Source organism: Microtus oregoni, unplaced genomic scaffold (assembly GCF_018167655.1).
Source record: "Microtus oregoni isolate MIOR12 unplaced genomic scaffold, Mior012 000028F_ref0000031, whole genome shotgun sequence".
Taxonomy (NCBI): domain Eukaryota; kingdom Metazoa; phylum Chordata; class Mammalia; order Rodentia; family Cricetidae; genus Microtus; species Microtus oregoni.
In genome coordinates this window covers 27,741,248-27,757,499 of record NW_024543087.1, presented here as the reverse complement: position 1 = coordinate 27,757,499, position 16,252 = coordinate 27,741,248, and the positions used below count along the sequence as shown (strand labels likewise).

Sequence of the window (16,252 nt, the reverse complement as noted above, 5' to 3'; positions counted from 1 at the left end):
AATCATTTATTATTATTTACATCAGAAACGATTGTTGGAAGCCATGGAGACGTGTAATCACTCCCTCAAAAAGGAAGAAAGGAAAAGAAACCAACACAGTGAATGTCTAATGTGCTGGTATGATAGAGACACAGAGTTCACCTACTCCTCTCCATGGCCAGAAAAGTTCCCTGCCATAGAACGGTGTTGTGCAAGGTAATGCTACTTGGTAATTTATGAATTCTTCTTATAGATGTTCAAGTCTTTGTGTGTATATGGGAATTCATATTTGTGACAATTACTTGATATCCTATAAGCTAGGCATAGTGGTTCGAGCCTAGAGTCCAGCTGCTTAGGAGGCTGAAGCAGAAGAATCTTGTTTGAGCCCAGGAATTCAAGATCAACAACATAATGATTCCCAGTCTCAAAATGAAATTAATAATTATTGAGCAACAGCCGGCTGCTTAGCATCAAAGCGTCTCTCTCCCTGGACCACGTCGCTCTCTCCTTGGAGCAGACGCTAATTCCTTCTACTACAGCTTTGTGGGTTTTTCTGTCTAGTATATCTCTCACTTTATCTCTAAACGACTTCTGTATTAGGTTTTTGTGATTTGTGTTTTCATTGTTCGTGTCTCTATTCCCAGCAATATTTGATAAACATAACTTAACCTTACAGTCATCAACTAGCGAACCAGAGATTAAAAAAAAAGTTGAGAACCCCATTTTCCTTTCTTAAATCTGTTTTTGTCATTCTCTTCCCATCTTTATTTTTTCTCTTTTCTTGCCTTCTTGAAAACCATGTATATAAATGACAGTTGAGCGAATGGTATTTTTTTCAAGTACAAAGAACAATAAAATAGACTGTGAAATGTTATTCCTTTAGAACATGAAGTATAGATTTACATTTCCCTTTGTGTTTATGTATAAGGGTTTTTCACTTTTTTGTTTGTTTGGTTTGGTTTGGTTTTGGTTGTTTTTGAGATAGGTTCTTCACTGGACCTGGAACTCACCAATCTGGCTAGACTGGCTGGCCAGCAAATGCAGGGGTCCTCCTGTCTCTGCCTTCCCCAGCACTGGGATTACAGAGGCGTGCTCTCACGCCCTCCTTTTTAAGAAGATGCTAGGATCGTCCTCAAATCCTTAAATTGGAAAGCAAGCAAGTTACTCCCTGAGCCATCTCCTTACTCCTTGATTGTTTGTTTGTTTAGAGACAGGATTTCTCTGTGGAGTCCTGGCTGTCCTGGAACTCACTTTATAGACCAGGCTGGCCTCAAACTCACAGAGATCCACCTGCCTCTGACTCCAGAGTAATGGGATTAAAGGTGTACACCACTACCAACAGGCCCCTCGATTTAAATAAATAAATAAATAAATTATATGTAGCTTGTTTAAAAATAGTGGGATAAAAACCTTTACTTAGTAATCTACAGACCTAATTGTACCTAGACTAGTAGCAATAGAGAAGCTGGATTGCTCTTAGCTTTCTGATTTTGTTTGCTTTATTTTAGGGTTTTGTTGTTTGTTATATTTTAGAATTTTTGTTTTATTTTACGTTTTGTACATTTCTTTGTGTGTGTGTTTGTGTGTATGGAGAGGGAGGGGGGGGAGGGAGAGGGAGAGGGAGAGGGATAGAGAGAACACAGTATGCTATGAGTATATGGAGATCAGAGGACTTTTGGGAGTCAGTTTTTTCTTTTTATCATGTGGGCCCTAGGGATTAAACACAAGGTATCAGTCAAGCTTGGCAGCAAGTGCCTTTACCTACATCATTGGCCCCTGAGTTGGTTTTGTTGTTTTGTTTGTTTGTTGAGGGCAGAAAGGCCTTGTGTTGGGAAATATTAATTGAAGATTTGTTAATTTGTTTATGCTGTGAAATATTTGTTAAATGATGCAAAGATGTGTTGCATTCTTTTATGTTGCATTTGTTTAACTCTGTAAAGCTGTGTCACTTTGCCTGTCTAAAACACCTGATTGATCCATAAAGAGCTGAATGGCCAGTGGCTAGGCAGGAGGAAGGGATAAGTGGGACTGCCAGGCAGAGAACAAACAGGAGAGAAGAGAGAAGAGGAAGGAACAAGAAAGGGAGAAGGAGAAGAGGACACCAGGGGCCACCCAGCCAGCCACAAGTAAGGAGAAAAGAAAAAGATATTCAATAAAGAAAGGTAAAAGTCCAGAGGCAAAATATAGCTAAATAGAAACAGGGTAATTAAGAAAAACTTAGAAATAATACAAGCTAAGGCCAGGCACTCATAAAAAGGAATAAGCCTCTGTGTGATTTATTTGGGAGCTGGATGGCAAGCCCCCCCCAAAGAGCCAAAGAGTAATAAAAACCAACTACACAGCCTTGTGCACACAGATAGGCACTGGAGGAGCCAGGAAACTTAAACACACAGTTTACCTCCGCAGTGGAATGAGGTGCGCAGCTGCTCTTCCTGGAAGACTAGGAATGATACGGTTTTACAGCCTGGTGATCCTTTGCTGTCTGCTGAGACAGGCTCTGCCCATATCTCCCAGGATTCATGTTTTTACTTATTAAAGACCTTTTTCCCAAAACTTGAGCATTGCTTTTAGATCATAAACCCATTCTTATGAGTGTGGTTTCTTGTGCTTTATAGCAGCCTAAGTGACTTTTGTGTTATCTCAGGGCCAGGCTAGTCCTCACACCCACAGGTCATGGTTACCTCAGGCAAGCTTCCTAGACCCTAACTTTTGGTCACTCTTTCTGAGTCAACAATTCCCATTCCTGTGAAGGAAGCCAGATGTACTTTGTAAGAAAAAGTGCACTTGAGGCTGAGTTCATATTGTTATCTGAATACTTTTTTCTAAATCGTGCTGTGCTTAAATAGGACTAAAGTAAAATGGTCTGGGCCAGATTATAGAAGTCTTGGTCCAATCCCAATTACAACAAAGTCAGGCTGAGCCGAGTTTCATTCTTGTCTTCGAGTCTTCAAGGATCAATTTTTCTTGCTTGCTATAAAGCCTGCAGGGGAATCACCATAGTTTATTTCCTGTGAGACAGGATTTCCTTGTGTAGCCCCAAATAGCTTTGAGTTCGGTACAAGTCTTCCTGCCTCAGTCTCCCTGTTTGGGATTATAGGTATAAACCACTATGCCTGAATTTTCTTTCAAGGACTAATTCACCTCTTCTACCGTGGGGGTGGGGGTGTGGTTGTGGTGTTTCTGGGTCTCACTATCTGCTTAGCCTGGCTTAGAAGTCATTCTGTAATTCAGGATAGCCTTGAACTTGCGTTCTCCTGCCTCTGCTTCTCTCTAATACAGACTCATGCTACCACACACACCTCTCTCTTTTTTTTTTTTTTTTTTTTTTTTTTTTGGTTTTTCGAGACAGGGTTTCTCTGTGGTTTTGGAGCCTGTCCTGGAACTAGCTCTTGTAGACCAGGCTGGTCTCGAACTCACAGAGATCCGCCTGCCTCTGCCTCCCGAGTGCTGGGATTAAAGGCGTACGCCACCACCGCCCGGCCACACCTCTCTTTTTTAAAGCAAAAATGGTTCTTATGAAATAGTCAAAAGAGAGTTGAAAGTTGTAATTGCTTGTAATGTTTGAATTTTAAATTACCTTTATTTATTTTCTAGGTATAAAATAATATCATTAGACGCTTGGCGTGTAGACATAAACAAGAACAGAATAACCAGGGTTGACCAGAAGGCTTTATATTTCTGTGGATTCCCTACTTTGAAACACATCAAACATAAAGTCAGTGGCTATTTAATTCAGATGTTTTTCACTTTATTAAAAGTGGAGTGATTATAAGAATTAAAACTAAATTATTTTAATTCTTTTAAAGTTTTTTTTGAAGAAAAGTGGTGTTCAAGTATTCCAGCAGAGTAGTCGTGGTGAGAACATGATGTTGGAAATCTCAGTGGATGCAGATTCAGATGAACTTGTAAGTACTTTATTTATTCATTTACTTATAGAACAGTAGTCATGCAAAAAACTGCTTATACCTGCCAAAGTGTTAACAGAGAGATTTAATGTGCATAACTGAGATTCAGCTTTAAAGATAACGCACAGAAACACGAGTTAGGTGGCACTAAGTGCCTCTATAACTAGCATCATGAATGGGATTTGAAAAGGAAATGAAGGGCTGGAGAGATGGCTCAGAGGTTAAGAGCATCGCCTGCTCTTCCAAAGGTCCTGAGTTCAATTCCCAGCAACCACATGGTGGCTCACAACCATCTTTAATGGGGTCTGGTGCCCTCTTCTGGCCTTCAGGCATACACGCAGACAGAATATTGTATGCTAAATAAATAAATAAATAATAATTTAAAAAAAAGAAAAGGAAATGAACTCTGCTGGCCAGTGACTAGGAACACGCATGTATAAGCAGACACTTGAGCTAGGTGCTGACAGACATTAGGACAAAGAAAAGAAAGGCATTCATTCTCCTTGAAGGAAAGGAAGGAGTATCAAATTTCCTACGAAAGGGAGGACAACCTGGAATTCCTGATCCTCTTGCCTCTGTTTCCCAAGTATTAGCATAAAAGGCATACACGACTCTGGCGGGAGGTCCTTCTGCTCCTCCAGCCAATAGCCGCTGAGATACCAGCCCATTGGGGCATGGTCTCTCTCCCTTTAAAAGGCGGCCACTTCCCTTCTCGCTCTCTCTTACTTCCTGCTCCACTTCCGGTGACTAGACTCCCTTCCTGATTGCGCAGAGGGCTGTTGTCTGGGACGGTGATCTGTAAGTTTTTCCACCTTTAAATAAATAATCATTCTATTAATCATAATTCTAAACTGGTGTGGGATTGTTTTTGACTTACGCCTTGGCCTTTACACGACTGCCCCCTGTTATGTAGTTCTGGGCATTGAACTTAGTACTCTGAATGCTAAGCAGGCCGTCTACCAGCTCAGCTGGGAACATAGTTCTGTTAACAGAGTTCCTGTCTAGTGTGCACAAGCCTAGATCCCCAAAACTATATTAAACTGGGCATGCTTAAAGGGGCACATCTGCTGTCCAGCACTTGGTAAGTAGAAGCAGGAAGTCCAGGAGGTTCACGGTAATCCTTGGGTACATAGCAAGTGCCAGACCAGCCTAGGCTACATGTTACCTTTCTCTTTTTTTTGATTTTTCGAGACAGGGTTTCTCTGTAGCTTTTTTGGTTCCTGTCCTGGAACTAACTCTTCTAGACCAGGCTGGCCTCGAACTCACAGAGATCCACCTGCCTCTGCCTCCCAAGCGCTGGGATTAAAGGTGTGCGCCACCACCGCCCGGCCATGATACCTTTCTTATCTCAAAACAATTAGCTAACAACAAAAAGATTAAATATAATTCAAAAAACAAAATTTATACTTAAACATCAATTTCTGCTACAAAGTTGTTCTCTAACCTATATGCATAAGTTGAAAATATCTTCTTCTTAAAGCTAGAATTTTTTACTTAAAATATTACCTTGTACAAAATAGTGTATTATTTTTCTTTATCCTCAACATTGGAAGGAATGTACTGTCCTTTCTGTTCATAAAGAAAAACATAATTTGGTCAGAATTTGAAAGAAGTAAAACAAATTTGGAACTGTGTCCCCTGTGTTTGAATCTAATGTTCTGTTTTGCTAACATGCCACAGGTGAAGCGAGATACTTCTTTTTCTTAGGAGATAGTTCTTAGATTCTGCTTTAAGTATCGTCCAGAATGAAACTCAAAAGCCATTACTGCTGTTCTTCTCAGATTTCTTTGTTATCAGAGAAGTAAGAAAGATAACTATGAGTCCAACAAGTAAAATCAGAATTTTCCTAGTGGAGGGCATTTTGTAACACCATTAATCTGCCTCATTCATTTTACAAATTGAAACTTAAATGGAACTGGAGAGTTTTCTCTTGGACATAAACCATGTATGAACTCTTTTGTTTGTGCTTTTAAGAGTATAGAAAACATCGCCTCATCGGTGCTTGGAAAGTCGGTCTTTGTGAACTGGCCCCATCTGGAGGAAGCTAGAGTTGTGGCCGTGTCAGACGGTGAAACTAAGTAAGATGAAATTCATGGTTTCTCTGGCATATTTACTTTGCTGTTTGATAACCTTCATTTATTTTTTTTTACGTTTTTTTTTTCTTCTTTATTTTTCTCTTGGTTTTTCAAGACAAGTTTTCTATGTGTATCCCTGACTGTCCTGGACCTCCCTCTGTAGATCAGGCTGGCCTCCAACTCACAGAAATCCACCTGCCTCTGCCTCCTGAGTGCTGGGATTAAAGGTGTGCGCCACCACCACCAGGCTATGACTTTTCTTCTTAAAAATGGCTTTAGCTTTTCTAATTTATTATATTTTTAAGAGAGATTGTTCTTTATCTATTACTATTGAAGGATTTTTATAGCAATTGTATTAAACCTAAGGATATAATTGTTCATACTCATAACTCCAGCACTCTGGGCTGAGGCATGAAGACCTTTACAGATTCAGCACTAGCCCAATCTATGTTGAGGTTCAAGGCTAGCCTATACTACATAGCCAGTCCCTGTCCTAAAAGAGAGGTGGGGGTGAATGGGGACAAAGGGGAAGACAAAGGGAAGAAAAACTTAAAAACAAGAAAAAGAAAAAGTTTTATTCATATAGGTGAATTTGGGAAGGTTTGGTACTTTTATTGTATTTAATTGTCTAACCTTTGTATGCGGTGTACCTCTCCATTATTTAAATCTTTGATTTATTAATGTTTTATCTTCTCATTGTGCTAATGATATATCATCTTGTATTTATACATGAATAGTTAGTTCATCTTTTCTCGAGCTGTGTAGGATGTTCTCAAATTCATGCTCAAGACATCTGCTTCCCTCAGCCCCTCATATAACTGGGTATCCAGAGAATACCATTGTGCCCAATGTAGAAAATTTCCACATGCCTTTATTCTCCAATTTATTGTATTCAAAGAAAAGGTTGGGGTTTGAGGGGGTTGTTTTTGCAATTGTACCACATAAAATTTGTTCACTATGAACACTCACCTTGCAAAAGCTCTACATTAAAGCACAAGTTTAGGCTTACATAATTTCTCCTTTGTTTTTATGTCTAAGGTTTTACTTGGAAGAACCTCCAGGAACACAGAAGGTTTATTTGGGGAAAACTGCTCCACCATCTAAAGTCATTGAACTTTCAGATAAAGAACAGTCGAACTGGACTAAAGAAATACAAGGAATTTCAGAACAGTGAGTATCATAAGAATTTGGTTAGGGCTGGAGAAATGGCTCAGAGGTTAAGAACACTGGGTTCTTTTAACCAGAGTTAAGACCCCCATGTAGTGATTCACTGTTCTTTAACTCCAGTCCCAGGGAATCAGTGCCCTCTTCTGGTCTCTGTGACATCACGCACACACATGGTACACAGACAAACATGCAGACAAAACACCCACACATACTAAATAAATACATTTTAAGAAATAACTTTGTCGAGCATGAAAGTACACAACTTTAATTCCCACACTCAGGAAACTGAGGCAGGAGGACTATGAGATTGATTCACTCTTCTTAGCACAGTGTCACATAGTGGCGAGGAAATGGAGATACAAAGTGCAGGGGATTGGGGATCAGAGCTCAGTGTGCTCAAGGCCTGAGTTCAGTCCCTAAAGCCATTGTTAAAAGAATGGTTAGTGTTAAAAGGTGTGCTATTTTACCTGAAAGCCAAAAGAATCAATAAGGCAAAGGTGATTATTTATGAAAAGTGTGTATCACATACAAATGGAAGAAATGAGCCTTTGCAGTGAATAGCATACTTCAGATGCCCCTCAGTTTGCTGAGCTCCATGCTGCCTTTCTTCACTTTCTCTTAAATTTTTTTTATTCCATTTATTTTGTGTGTGGCCTTTGAATGTAAAGTTCTAGAGTTTTTACAGATTGATTTCTCACTCAGTCATGTAGACAGTGGGAAAATGGTCCACAGACTAAAATCAATACTATCAAAGCTTTTGTGGCAATGATTCTCAACCTGTGGGTCAAGACCCCTGTGGAATCAACCAGCCGTTTTTACAGGGGTCACCTAAGACCATTGGAAAGCACAGATATTTACATAACCGTTCACAACAGTAACAAAATTACAGTTAGGAAGTAGCAACAAAACTAATTTTATGGTTGGTCACCGCACCATGAGGAGCTGTAATTGGAGGTTGTAGTATCAAGAAGGCTGAGAACCACTGCTTTATAGGGTGCTGAAAACTGCCCTGCCTTTATTTGCCGTGTAAGGGTTTGATTGTGAGTAGTTGGTTTGATTGATGATTATCACCTTGACTGCATACACACTTCTACACGTGTATCTTTCTTTTTTATTTTTCCTTTAGATACCTAAGAAGAAAGGGAATAGTAATAAATGAAACATCTGCCGTTGTGTATGCTCAGTTGCTCACAGGTCGTAAATATCAAATCAGTCAGAATGGTGAAGTTCATCTGGAAAAACAATGGTCAAAACAAATTCTTCCTTTTGTTTATCAAACTATTGTTAAGGTAAGGCTCCCCAAGTCTCAATCCTTTCTTAATATATACTTTACACCTTCTTTAGGTCTTGTGGCCCAGGCCGTAATCCCAGTGTTTGAGAGGCTGAAAGAAAGATTACAGGTTCAAGGTCTTTCTAAACCAAATATTGAGCATAAGCAACTGGGCAACCTAGCAAGAATGTTTCTCAAAATTTTTTAAGGGCTAGAGATACAGTTCAGCGATAGAGTAATTGCCTAGCATTCATGAAGTCCTAGATGTTTAAAGACTCAGCAATGCCAAAAAAAAAAGTCACAATAATTAATATGTGGCAGGAGAGAGGACCTGCTCCTACAAGTTGTCCTTAGACACAAACACACACATTAAATAAGTGGTTTGGTTCTGGTTTTGGTTTTGTAAATTTTTAAATATTATTCTGTATAAGGATTATTCCATGCCCACTCAGCGTGTGCAAGTAGGGAACATGGTTTTGATTTTGTGGTAGTTTTGTTGTTGTTGTTGTTCCTTTGGTTGGTTCATTGGTCTTTGGTTTTTTTTGAGACAGGTTCTCTGCTATGTAGCTCTGTCTGTCCTGAAACTCACCATATAGACCAGGCTGACCATGAACTCACAGAAATCTGCCTTACAAACCCTGGAGTTGTTAGTGTATGTCACCATGCTTGACCAATTTTATGGTAGTTTTTAAGAACTTATTTTCTAGAATAAATTTTCCAGAACACACCATTTGTAACATGTTGACATATTTTTTTTAATCCTTCCAAAAATACTGGCCTTAGCCAGGTGTAGTGATGAACACCTGTAGTCCTGGCATTTAGGAAGTTGAAGCAAGAAGAAAATATGTATTTGAGAACATGGTGGATAACATATCAAAACCCTGTCTTTTTTTTAAAAAAAAATTATTTTTGCCTGAAATAGACAGTGAATATTAAAGTCTTTGTCTTTGTGTGCATAAGCTCTAATATTGTAAGGGGACAGGAGGCACTCTGGATAACTGCTTGTGACTTCAGTTACCTTCATTCAGTCAAGGTCTTCAAATATTACCTGGAAGGGGCCAGAATTAAGGAATTCGTACATTTTAAGTTCATCACCATTCTGAGTGTTGAGACAAATCCTGTGCTGTCTCTCAGATGGAAATTCTCTTTGTCCCCTGCATCCATGCTGTGTGCCTACCCTGAGTAGTATCTCAGCGCCAGCTCAACTGTTGGAGCATGGTGACTTTTATTTTACTAAAATGACTGCAAAGTGTAAGAGGAATGTCACTGGCAATTAGAATATGCCCCCTTTACATGAAAAGACGAAACTTTCCCTCATATGCCGAGGATGGTCCTATTACAGATAGTAAGGATGAACATACCAATCCTGAAATTGTAAGGGAAGGGCTTGTTTCACCACTGCTGCTGCTCCACTTTTTGTTTTGCTTTTTGTTTTTTGAGACAGGGTTTCTCTGTGTAACAGCCCTGGCCGTCCTAGAACTCGCTCTGTAGACCAGGCTGGCATCGAACTCACAGAGATCCTCCTGCCTCTGGCTGCCGAGTGCTGAGATTAAAGGCACATACTACCACCCCCTGGCTTTGCTGCTCCACTTTAAGCTTGGAGCATGTGTCCACATTTCATAAGTTCTCAGTCATTCACCACATCTCATCATGGAGACATGTATCGTACATCATTATATGATGGGGAAAGGTGAACACAGTGCAAACACTTTGAAAGGCAAAGACCACGTTCACATGGTCTTAGTCTTACAGTTATCTCTCACTGTATAAAGTAAATTCTGTCATAGATGTGTAAGTATAAAAAAAGTCTTTGTAGGTATTAGTACTGACTGTGGTTTCAGACATACACTGTGTAGAGGGGACTTGAAGTCTAAACCTATCCCATGGATATGGATAAGATGGGGGGACAGCGATCTGGGAAATAAACTATAGTATAGTAATTTAGAGCACGAATTGCCCGAGGTGACTTCTTTACTATGTGGCCTTGTGCCAGTCTTCATAAGATGAGGTTAATAGTAAATGTCAGCCACCAATGGTGGGGTAACAAGTAAATGAAGGAGAAAAATGGATGAGGTTTCTAGGCAAGAGAATGATGCGACAGGGCAGTATGTTTTAGACTTTGGTATTAGTTGTAGTGATGAGGTGAGCAGGCCTGCTTTTTGTCCTGCCTGACTCCCGCACAGCTAGCTTAACACCCGAAATAACAATACACAAATTATATTCTATTAAACACTGCCTGGCCCATTAGTTTCAGCCTCTTATTGGCTAATTCTCACATCTTGCTTAATCCATTTCTAATAATCTGTGTAGCACCACGAGGTGGTGGCTTACCGGGGAAAGATTCAGCATGTCTGACCTAGCGGCTGGCTCGATGGCATCTGACCAACTATGCTTTCTTTCTCCCAGCATTCTGTTCTGTCTACTCCACCTATCTAAATCCTGCCCTATCAAAGAGCCTAGGCAGTTTCTTTATTAACCAATGAGAGTAACACATAGATGACCCTCCTCCATCAATTAGTGTATAGAAAATTTTCATATTTGACATTTGCAGACGAAACAGATTTAATCCCATGCAGAAAAAAGATGATATGCAGACTTTAGAAATACTAGCTGTGATGATTAACTTTTCTGTTTCATTTTGTTTAGGACATCCGAGCTTTTGACTCTCGTTTCTCCAGTATCAAAACATTGGATGATTTGTTTCCTCCAAGAAGTATGGTCTTTATGCTGGGAACTCCTTATTATGGCTGCACTGGAGAAGTTAGTTTCAATTTTGTCATTCATTGACTTTTTATTAATATAATCATTAATCTTAAGTACAAAATAAAATGTAATGCTAAAGGGGAAACATGAGAAAGAATTCACTCGTGTAACTTAAGGACACAGTATTGTGCTATCAGACAGATGATCAGAAGGTGGGAAAAAGGAATTCACAATCTGATGGGTTTTTGGGGGGTTGGAGGGGTTAGAGGGTTTCTCTGTGTGACCCTGATTGTCCTGAAACTCACTCTGAAGAGCAGGCTGGCCTCAAACTCAGAGATTCACCTGCCTCTGCTTCATGCTGAGATTAAAGGTGTACGACACCTTTGTTTGTGTTTTTAATATACTTATTTATTAGGTTATATCTGAAACAATCAAAATAATTTTAAGAAGATTTTACATACAGGGTTAATGTATTTTTAAATGTATTGATATGTTTAATAATTTTACTTCTCACACAGGAAAAAGTACATACAGATATAGAATAAGAAAATATAAGAGTCTGTGGGGCATGGATTGGCAATACTGTTGGGAATTCTGAAGCATATGTGTATATGGCATGTGTGCATGTGTATATACATACATATTTTTCTGACTATTTTTCAAAAGAATAAGACACAGAGACTCTGGTAGTGGTGAACATATGTAATACTTAGATCATGACCTCTAAGACCATAACACCTCACTAAAAACCTTTAGTTCTTCTCACTAAAGTGTCTGATTCTAGGTCTGGAGCAGGTAAGATACAAAACAAGCTTAATATATCAAATGCCAAAAAGTAAAAAGTGCTCCAAAGAACTGAAAGACCCATGCCAGGAAGCCCAGAACAAGGTGAAAGGCTCCTACGCAGACAGTAATGGTTTGAGAAGCAGTATAATTAAGTACAGTAACAAATTAGAAGGTGCTGAGGGGAATCAAGAATTCATCATTGCATGCTAATAATAAAAAGATAAAACTAGAAAAGCTTCTATTGTGGACATAGGTCAGTAGTGAAGCACCTGCCTAGCATGCACAGGTTTTGCAAATGAAAAATTAATCGAGTCAGGGAATAATGAGTCAAACTGGGGCAGGTTTTTCATGGTCTTCAGACTGTCTTTTCACAGACTGTTGAATAATTACAAGGAAAACAAAAACTGTAATTGTACAGTGGAGAAGTTGAACACCGTAGTGACTGTGTGATAGTAACAGTTAGGAATTGACTGATGCTCTGTACATCAAATATGATGTCCTAACATGGACATGTCATGTAGAGGATATCCTGGCCGATAAGGTATAACTGTAGTAGGTTTTTTTTTTTTAACTCCTTTGGAGGCCACACAGCTCCCAAATAAATACACAGAGACTTATTCTTACTTGTGAATGCCAAACCTTAGCTTGCTCGTTTCTAGCCAGCTTTTCTTAAATTATCCCATTTCTCTTTAAGCTACATTTGTCTCTGTGCTTTTACCTTTCTTTATTCTATATGTCTTTCTTCTTACTCCATGATTGGCTGGCCGGCTGGCCCCTGGCGTCCTCCTCTCCTCCTTTTCTTGATTCTCCCTTTTCTCTCTTCTCTTCTATTTATTCTCTCTGCCTGGCAGCCCCACCTATCCCTCTCTACTGCCTGGCTATTGGCCATTCAGTTCTTTATTGCTCCAGTCAGGTGTTTTAGGCAGGCAAAGTAACACAGCTTTGCAGAGTTAAACAAATGCAACATAAAAGAATGCAACACATCTTTGCATCATTAAACAGATAGTCCACAGCATAAAGAAATGTAATGCATCTTAAACTATATTCCACAGCACATAACTTTACTACAAAAAACAAAGCAAGGAACTTGAAGGGAACAGTGCTGCAGCTCAGTGATAGAGTGCTTGCTTAACACACTACGTTCAGTCCCCAGTGTTACATAGAGGGAAAGGCAGTGTGAACAGTGAGGAAGAAATAGCATTCTTTTTAAAACACACACCAAAAAAACGATCTGGATATAGTCTAGATTAAAGGATTTTACATGTGCAGCTAGAGGCTGGGAACATAGCTTAATAAAACCCCGTTTCTAAAGAAGAACAAAGAGTGGGCGTGTGAGTGTCTACAATCTTGGCATTTGGGAAGCCGGGGCAGGAGGATGAGTTTAAAGCCTGCCTGGGCTACATAACATTGCCTGCCTCAATAACAAGCAGACAGACAGCTAAGTTCAATATCTTATGCTACTTTGGAGAGGGAAGAAAGAATTCTGCATAGGGCATTACTGGGTCCATTGATAAAATTGGAATATAGAGAATAGCTGAGACTAAAATACCAATGTAAACTTATATGCCCAATAATAATACTGCTGTTTTATAGTAAAATATCCTTCCTATAATATACACTAAAATACTTAGAGGTAAAGGGCACAATGTCTGTAAGGTATCCCCAAAGCATTGAAAGGACCTGGGTATTGTGGTGTATGCTTATAATCCCAGGACTCAAGAAGCTAAAGTAGGGGTCACCAAGTTTGAGGCCAATCTAGACATCACAATGACTTCAAAGCTAACATACTGTCCTGAAGCCCTGTTTCAAAATACTAGATAGTAGTAGTAGTTATTGCTGTTGTTATATGCATGTGTATGTGCACATAATATGCAAATGTTAGAGTCATTCTTTATAGTATTAGCAATGAGTGAATCTAGGTCAATGCTTTCAGACATTATTTGCAACATTTTGGTAATAATTTGAAATTATCTACAAGTTAACTTCTTTTTCCTTTTTTTTTTTTTGGTTTTTCGAGACAGGGTTTCTCTGTAGCTTTGGAACCTGTCCTAGAACTAGCTCTTGTAGACCAGGTTGGCCTCGAACTCACAGAGATCCACCTGCCTCTGCCTCCTGAGTGCTGGGATTAAAGGCAAGCATCACCACTGCCCGGCCAAGTTAAGTTCATTTTTATATGTGATTAGCACCTATTAAAACAAATATAAAATGACTCACTCTTATAATATTTTAAAATCCTATTATAAATAATAAGAAAATTTTCACTGTCTAATTTTATGACAAAAATATTTTTTAGAAGAGAATCATTCAAATAAGGAGAAAAATAAATGAATGTAATTAAAGATTAAAATGGTGTGGTTACTCTTCCCCCAGGTTCAGGAATCAGGTGACGTGATTACAGAAGGTAGGATTCGTGTGGTTTTCAGCATTCCATGTGAGCCAAACCTTGATGCTTTAATACAGAACCAGCATGTAAGTACAATAGTTGGTATTGTTTAGAATAAGATTTTTTTAGTGCTGGGATGTTTTTTCTGCCAACTTAAAATTAAGCTCAGTATTTAAGAATAAGTATAAGAGGCTAGAGAGATAGTTCAGCCAGTAAAGTATTTTTAATAAAGCATGAGGACCCTAGTTCATATCTGCAATACCCATGAATGAAAACTGGGCTTGGTGGGGCGGGGGGTGGAGGGGAGCTGCTGGAGAGATGGTTCAGTGGTTAAGAGCATTGACTCCTTATCCAGAGAACTTGGAGCACCCACACAGCAGCTCACAACTGTCTGTAGCTCCAGTTCTAGAAGACCCGACACCCTCAGAAAAATATACATTCAGGCAAAACACTAATGCACATAAAATAAAAATAAATAATTTTTAAAAATTGGGCCAACAGCACATGCTATACATGCCAGTGCTGGAAGACAGGCCTCTGGGTCTAGCTTGCCAGCCACCTGAGCCTAGTTGATGAATGCCAGGCTTAGTGAAACAAAAGACAAAACTCAAGGAGATGGCATCTGAGGTTCTCCTCCTCACATGCTTTGTGATGTGCATGCCCACTCATAAACACACACACACTGAAAATATAAAGGAAAGTATAAATCTGTTCCCCAAAATTCATGTCAACCTAGCATAGCATGTTAAGTACCCAGGTTTAATCCCTAGCATTGAAACAGGATATACATGTTTGTAAGTTTAGCAAAAAAATTAGCAAAAGAAATTACGTTATTAATTAATGTAATTAATTACATTATTAATTGGTGTTTATTTTGTATTGTTGTGATCTGGCTTAAAGTATTAAGAATCAGCATACCCATGAGGGAACATGGTGATGAAGGCAGAGGTGTCCCTAAAAGTCTTGCCATCAGCTCTCTGCTATAGACGACATGGTCAGAAGGCATCAGTGTCCCATTAGATGAAGAAGCTGGAGCCCTGTATAAAAGAGAATATAAGCTACTCCATTACCCTCACTTTCTTTATGCGGTATTTTAGCTAGGCTTTTTATGTTTCCTAGGGTACTGTTGATTTTAGTTAACTTTTAATTACAGCGCAGCTTAGAATTCTCAAATGGAGCACCCTTAGTACTTGGAATAGGACCCTTTTATCTATGGCAGCTATGTAAATAGGACATTTTGCCTCTAAGCTCTAAATGCTAGTAACCTATGCCAGTTATCATAACTGAATGTGCCTCTACACATTCAAAATGCTTATTAATAAAGTGATACTTGTTATAATTAAGAAATACCACCTTAATTATTTGATGTGTTTTGCAAAGCATACTTGTTTTGTATTTTATTATTTCTAATCTGATGATACTCTTGTTGAACAACCACATTTTGTATGTCTATGTGAGAGAAGAGACAATATTTTATGTAGCACAGGCTGGCCTTTAACTCACTGAGTAGCCAAGGATAACCTTGGACTCCTGATTGTCCTGCCATTGTCTTCTAAGTATTAGGGTTATAGATCTGTACCACCACATTTTTCTACCAGCATATTCATATATTTTATATAGTAATTTGTTTTTCCAGCCCACCAAAACCAGTTACCTATTTGGACATCATTATGGATACATATACTCAATGAAATAATGGTGGCTGATTTTATGTTGGTGAAAATACTCCCATATTCATCTATGAGCATAAAGTAAGACTATACACTAGTGGGGCTGAGGATGTAGCTCACTGGTCAAGTACCTGCTTTGCTTACATGTGGCCCCCTGGGTTCAGTCCCTCACTGCATAGGCCAGCTTAGTGGCCCAAGTCTATAATCCCAGCTCTTAGGAGGTGGAGACAAGAGGATCAGAAGTCCAAGATTATCCTCAAGCACATAGCAAGTTCAAGACCAACCTGAGCTACATGAAATGATCTGTCTCTCAT

The 16,252-nt window shown here is 39.2% G+C and overlaps 1 protein-coding gene across 3 annotated transcripts in view; it reads left to right on the top strand.

Annotated features, from left to right (window-relative positions):
• The window catches only part of Xrn1 (5'-3' exoribonuclease 1), a 102,866-nt gene that overhangs the window by 32,319 nt on the left and 54,295 nt on the right, over nucleotides 1-16,252 (top strand). For all 3 annotated transcript variants that reach the window (XM_041676901.1, XM_041676900.1, XM_041676902.1), the window contains exons 16-23: nucleotides 26-195; nucleotides 3,574-3,694; nucleotides 3,786-3,884; nucleotides 5,859-5,962; nucleotides 6,998-7,129; nucleotides 8,253-8,415; nucleotides 11,043-11,156; nucleotides 14,256-14,354. In XM_041676901.1, coding sequence (XP_041532835.1) covers nucleotides 26-195; nucleotides 3,574-3,694; nucleotides 3,786-3,884; nucleotides 5,859-5,962; nucleotides 6,998-7,129; nucleotides 8,253-8,415; nucleotides 11,043-11,156; nucleotides 14,256-14,354 — 1,002 coding nt within the window. The remainder of the gene's footprint in view (nucleotides 1-25; nucleotides 196-3,573; nucleotides 3,695-3,785; nucleotides 3,885-5,858; nucleotides 5,963-6,997; nucleotides 7,130-8,252; nucleotides 8,416-11,042; nucleotides 11,157-14,255; nucleotides 14,355-16,252) is intronic.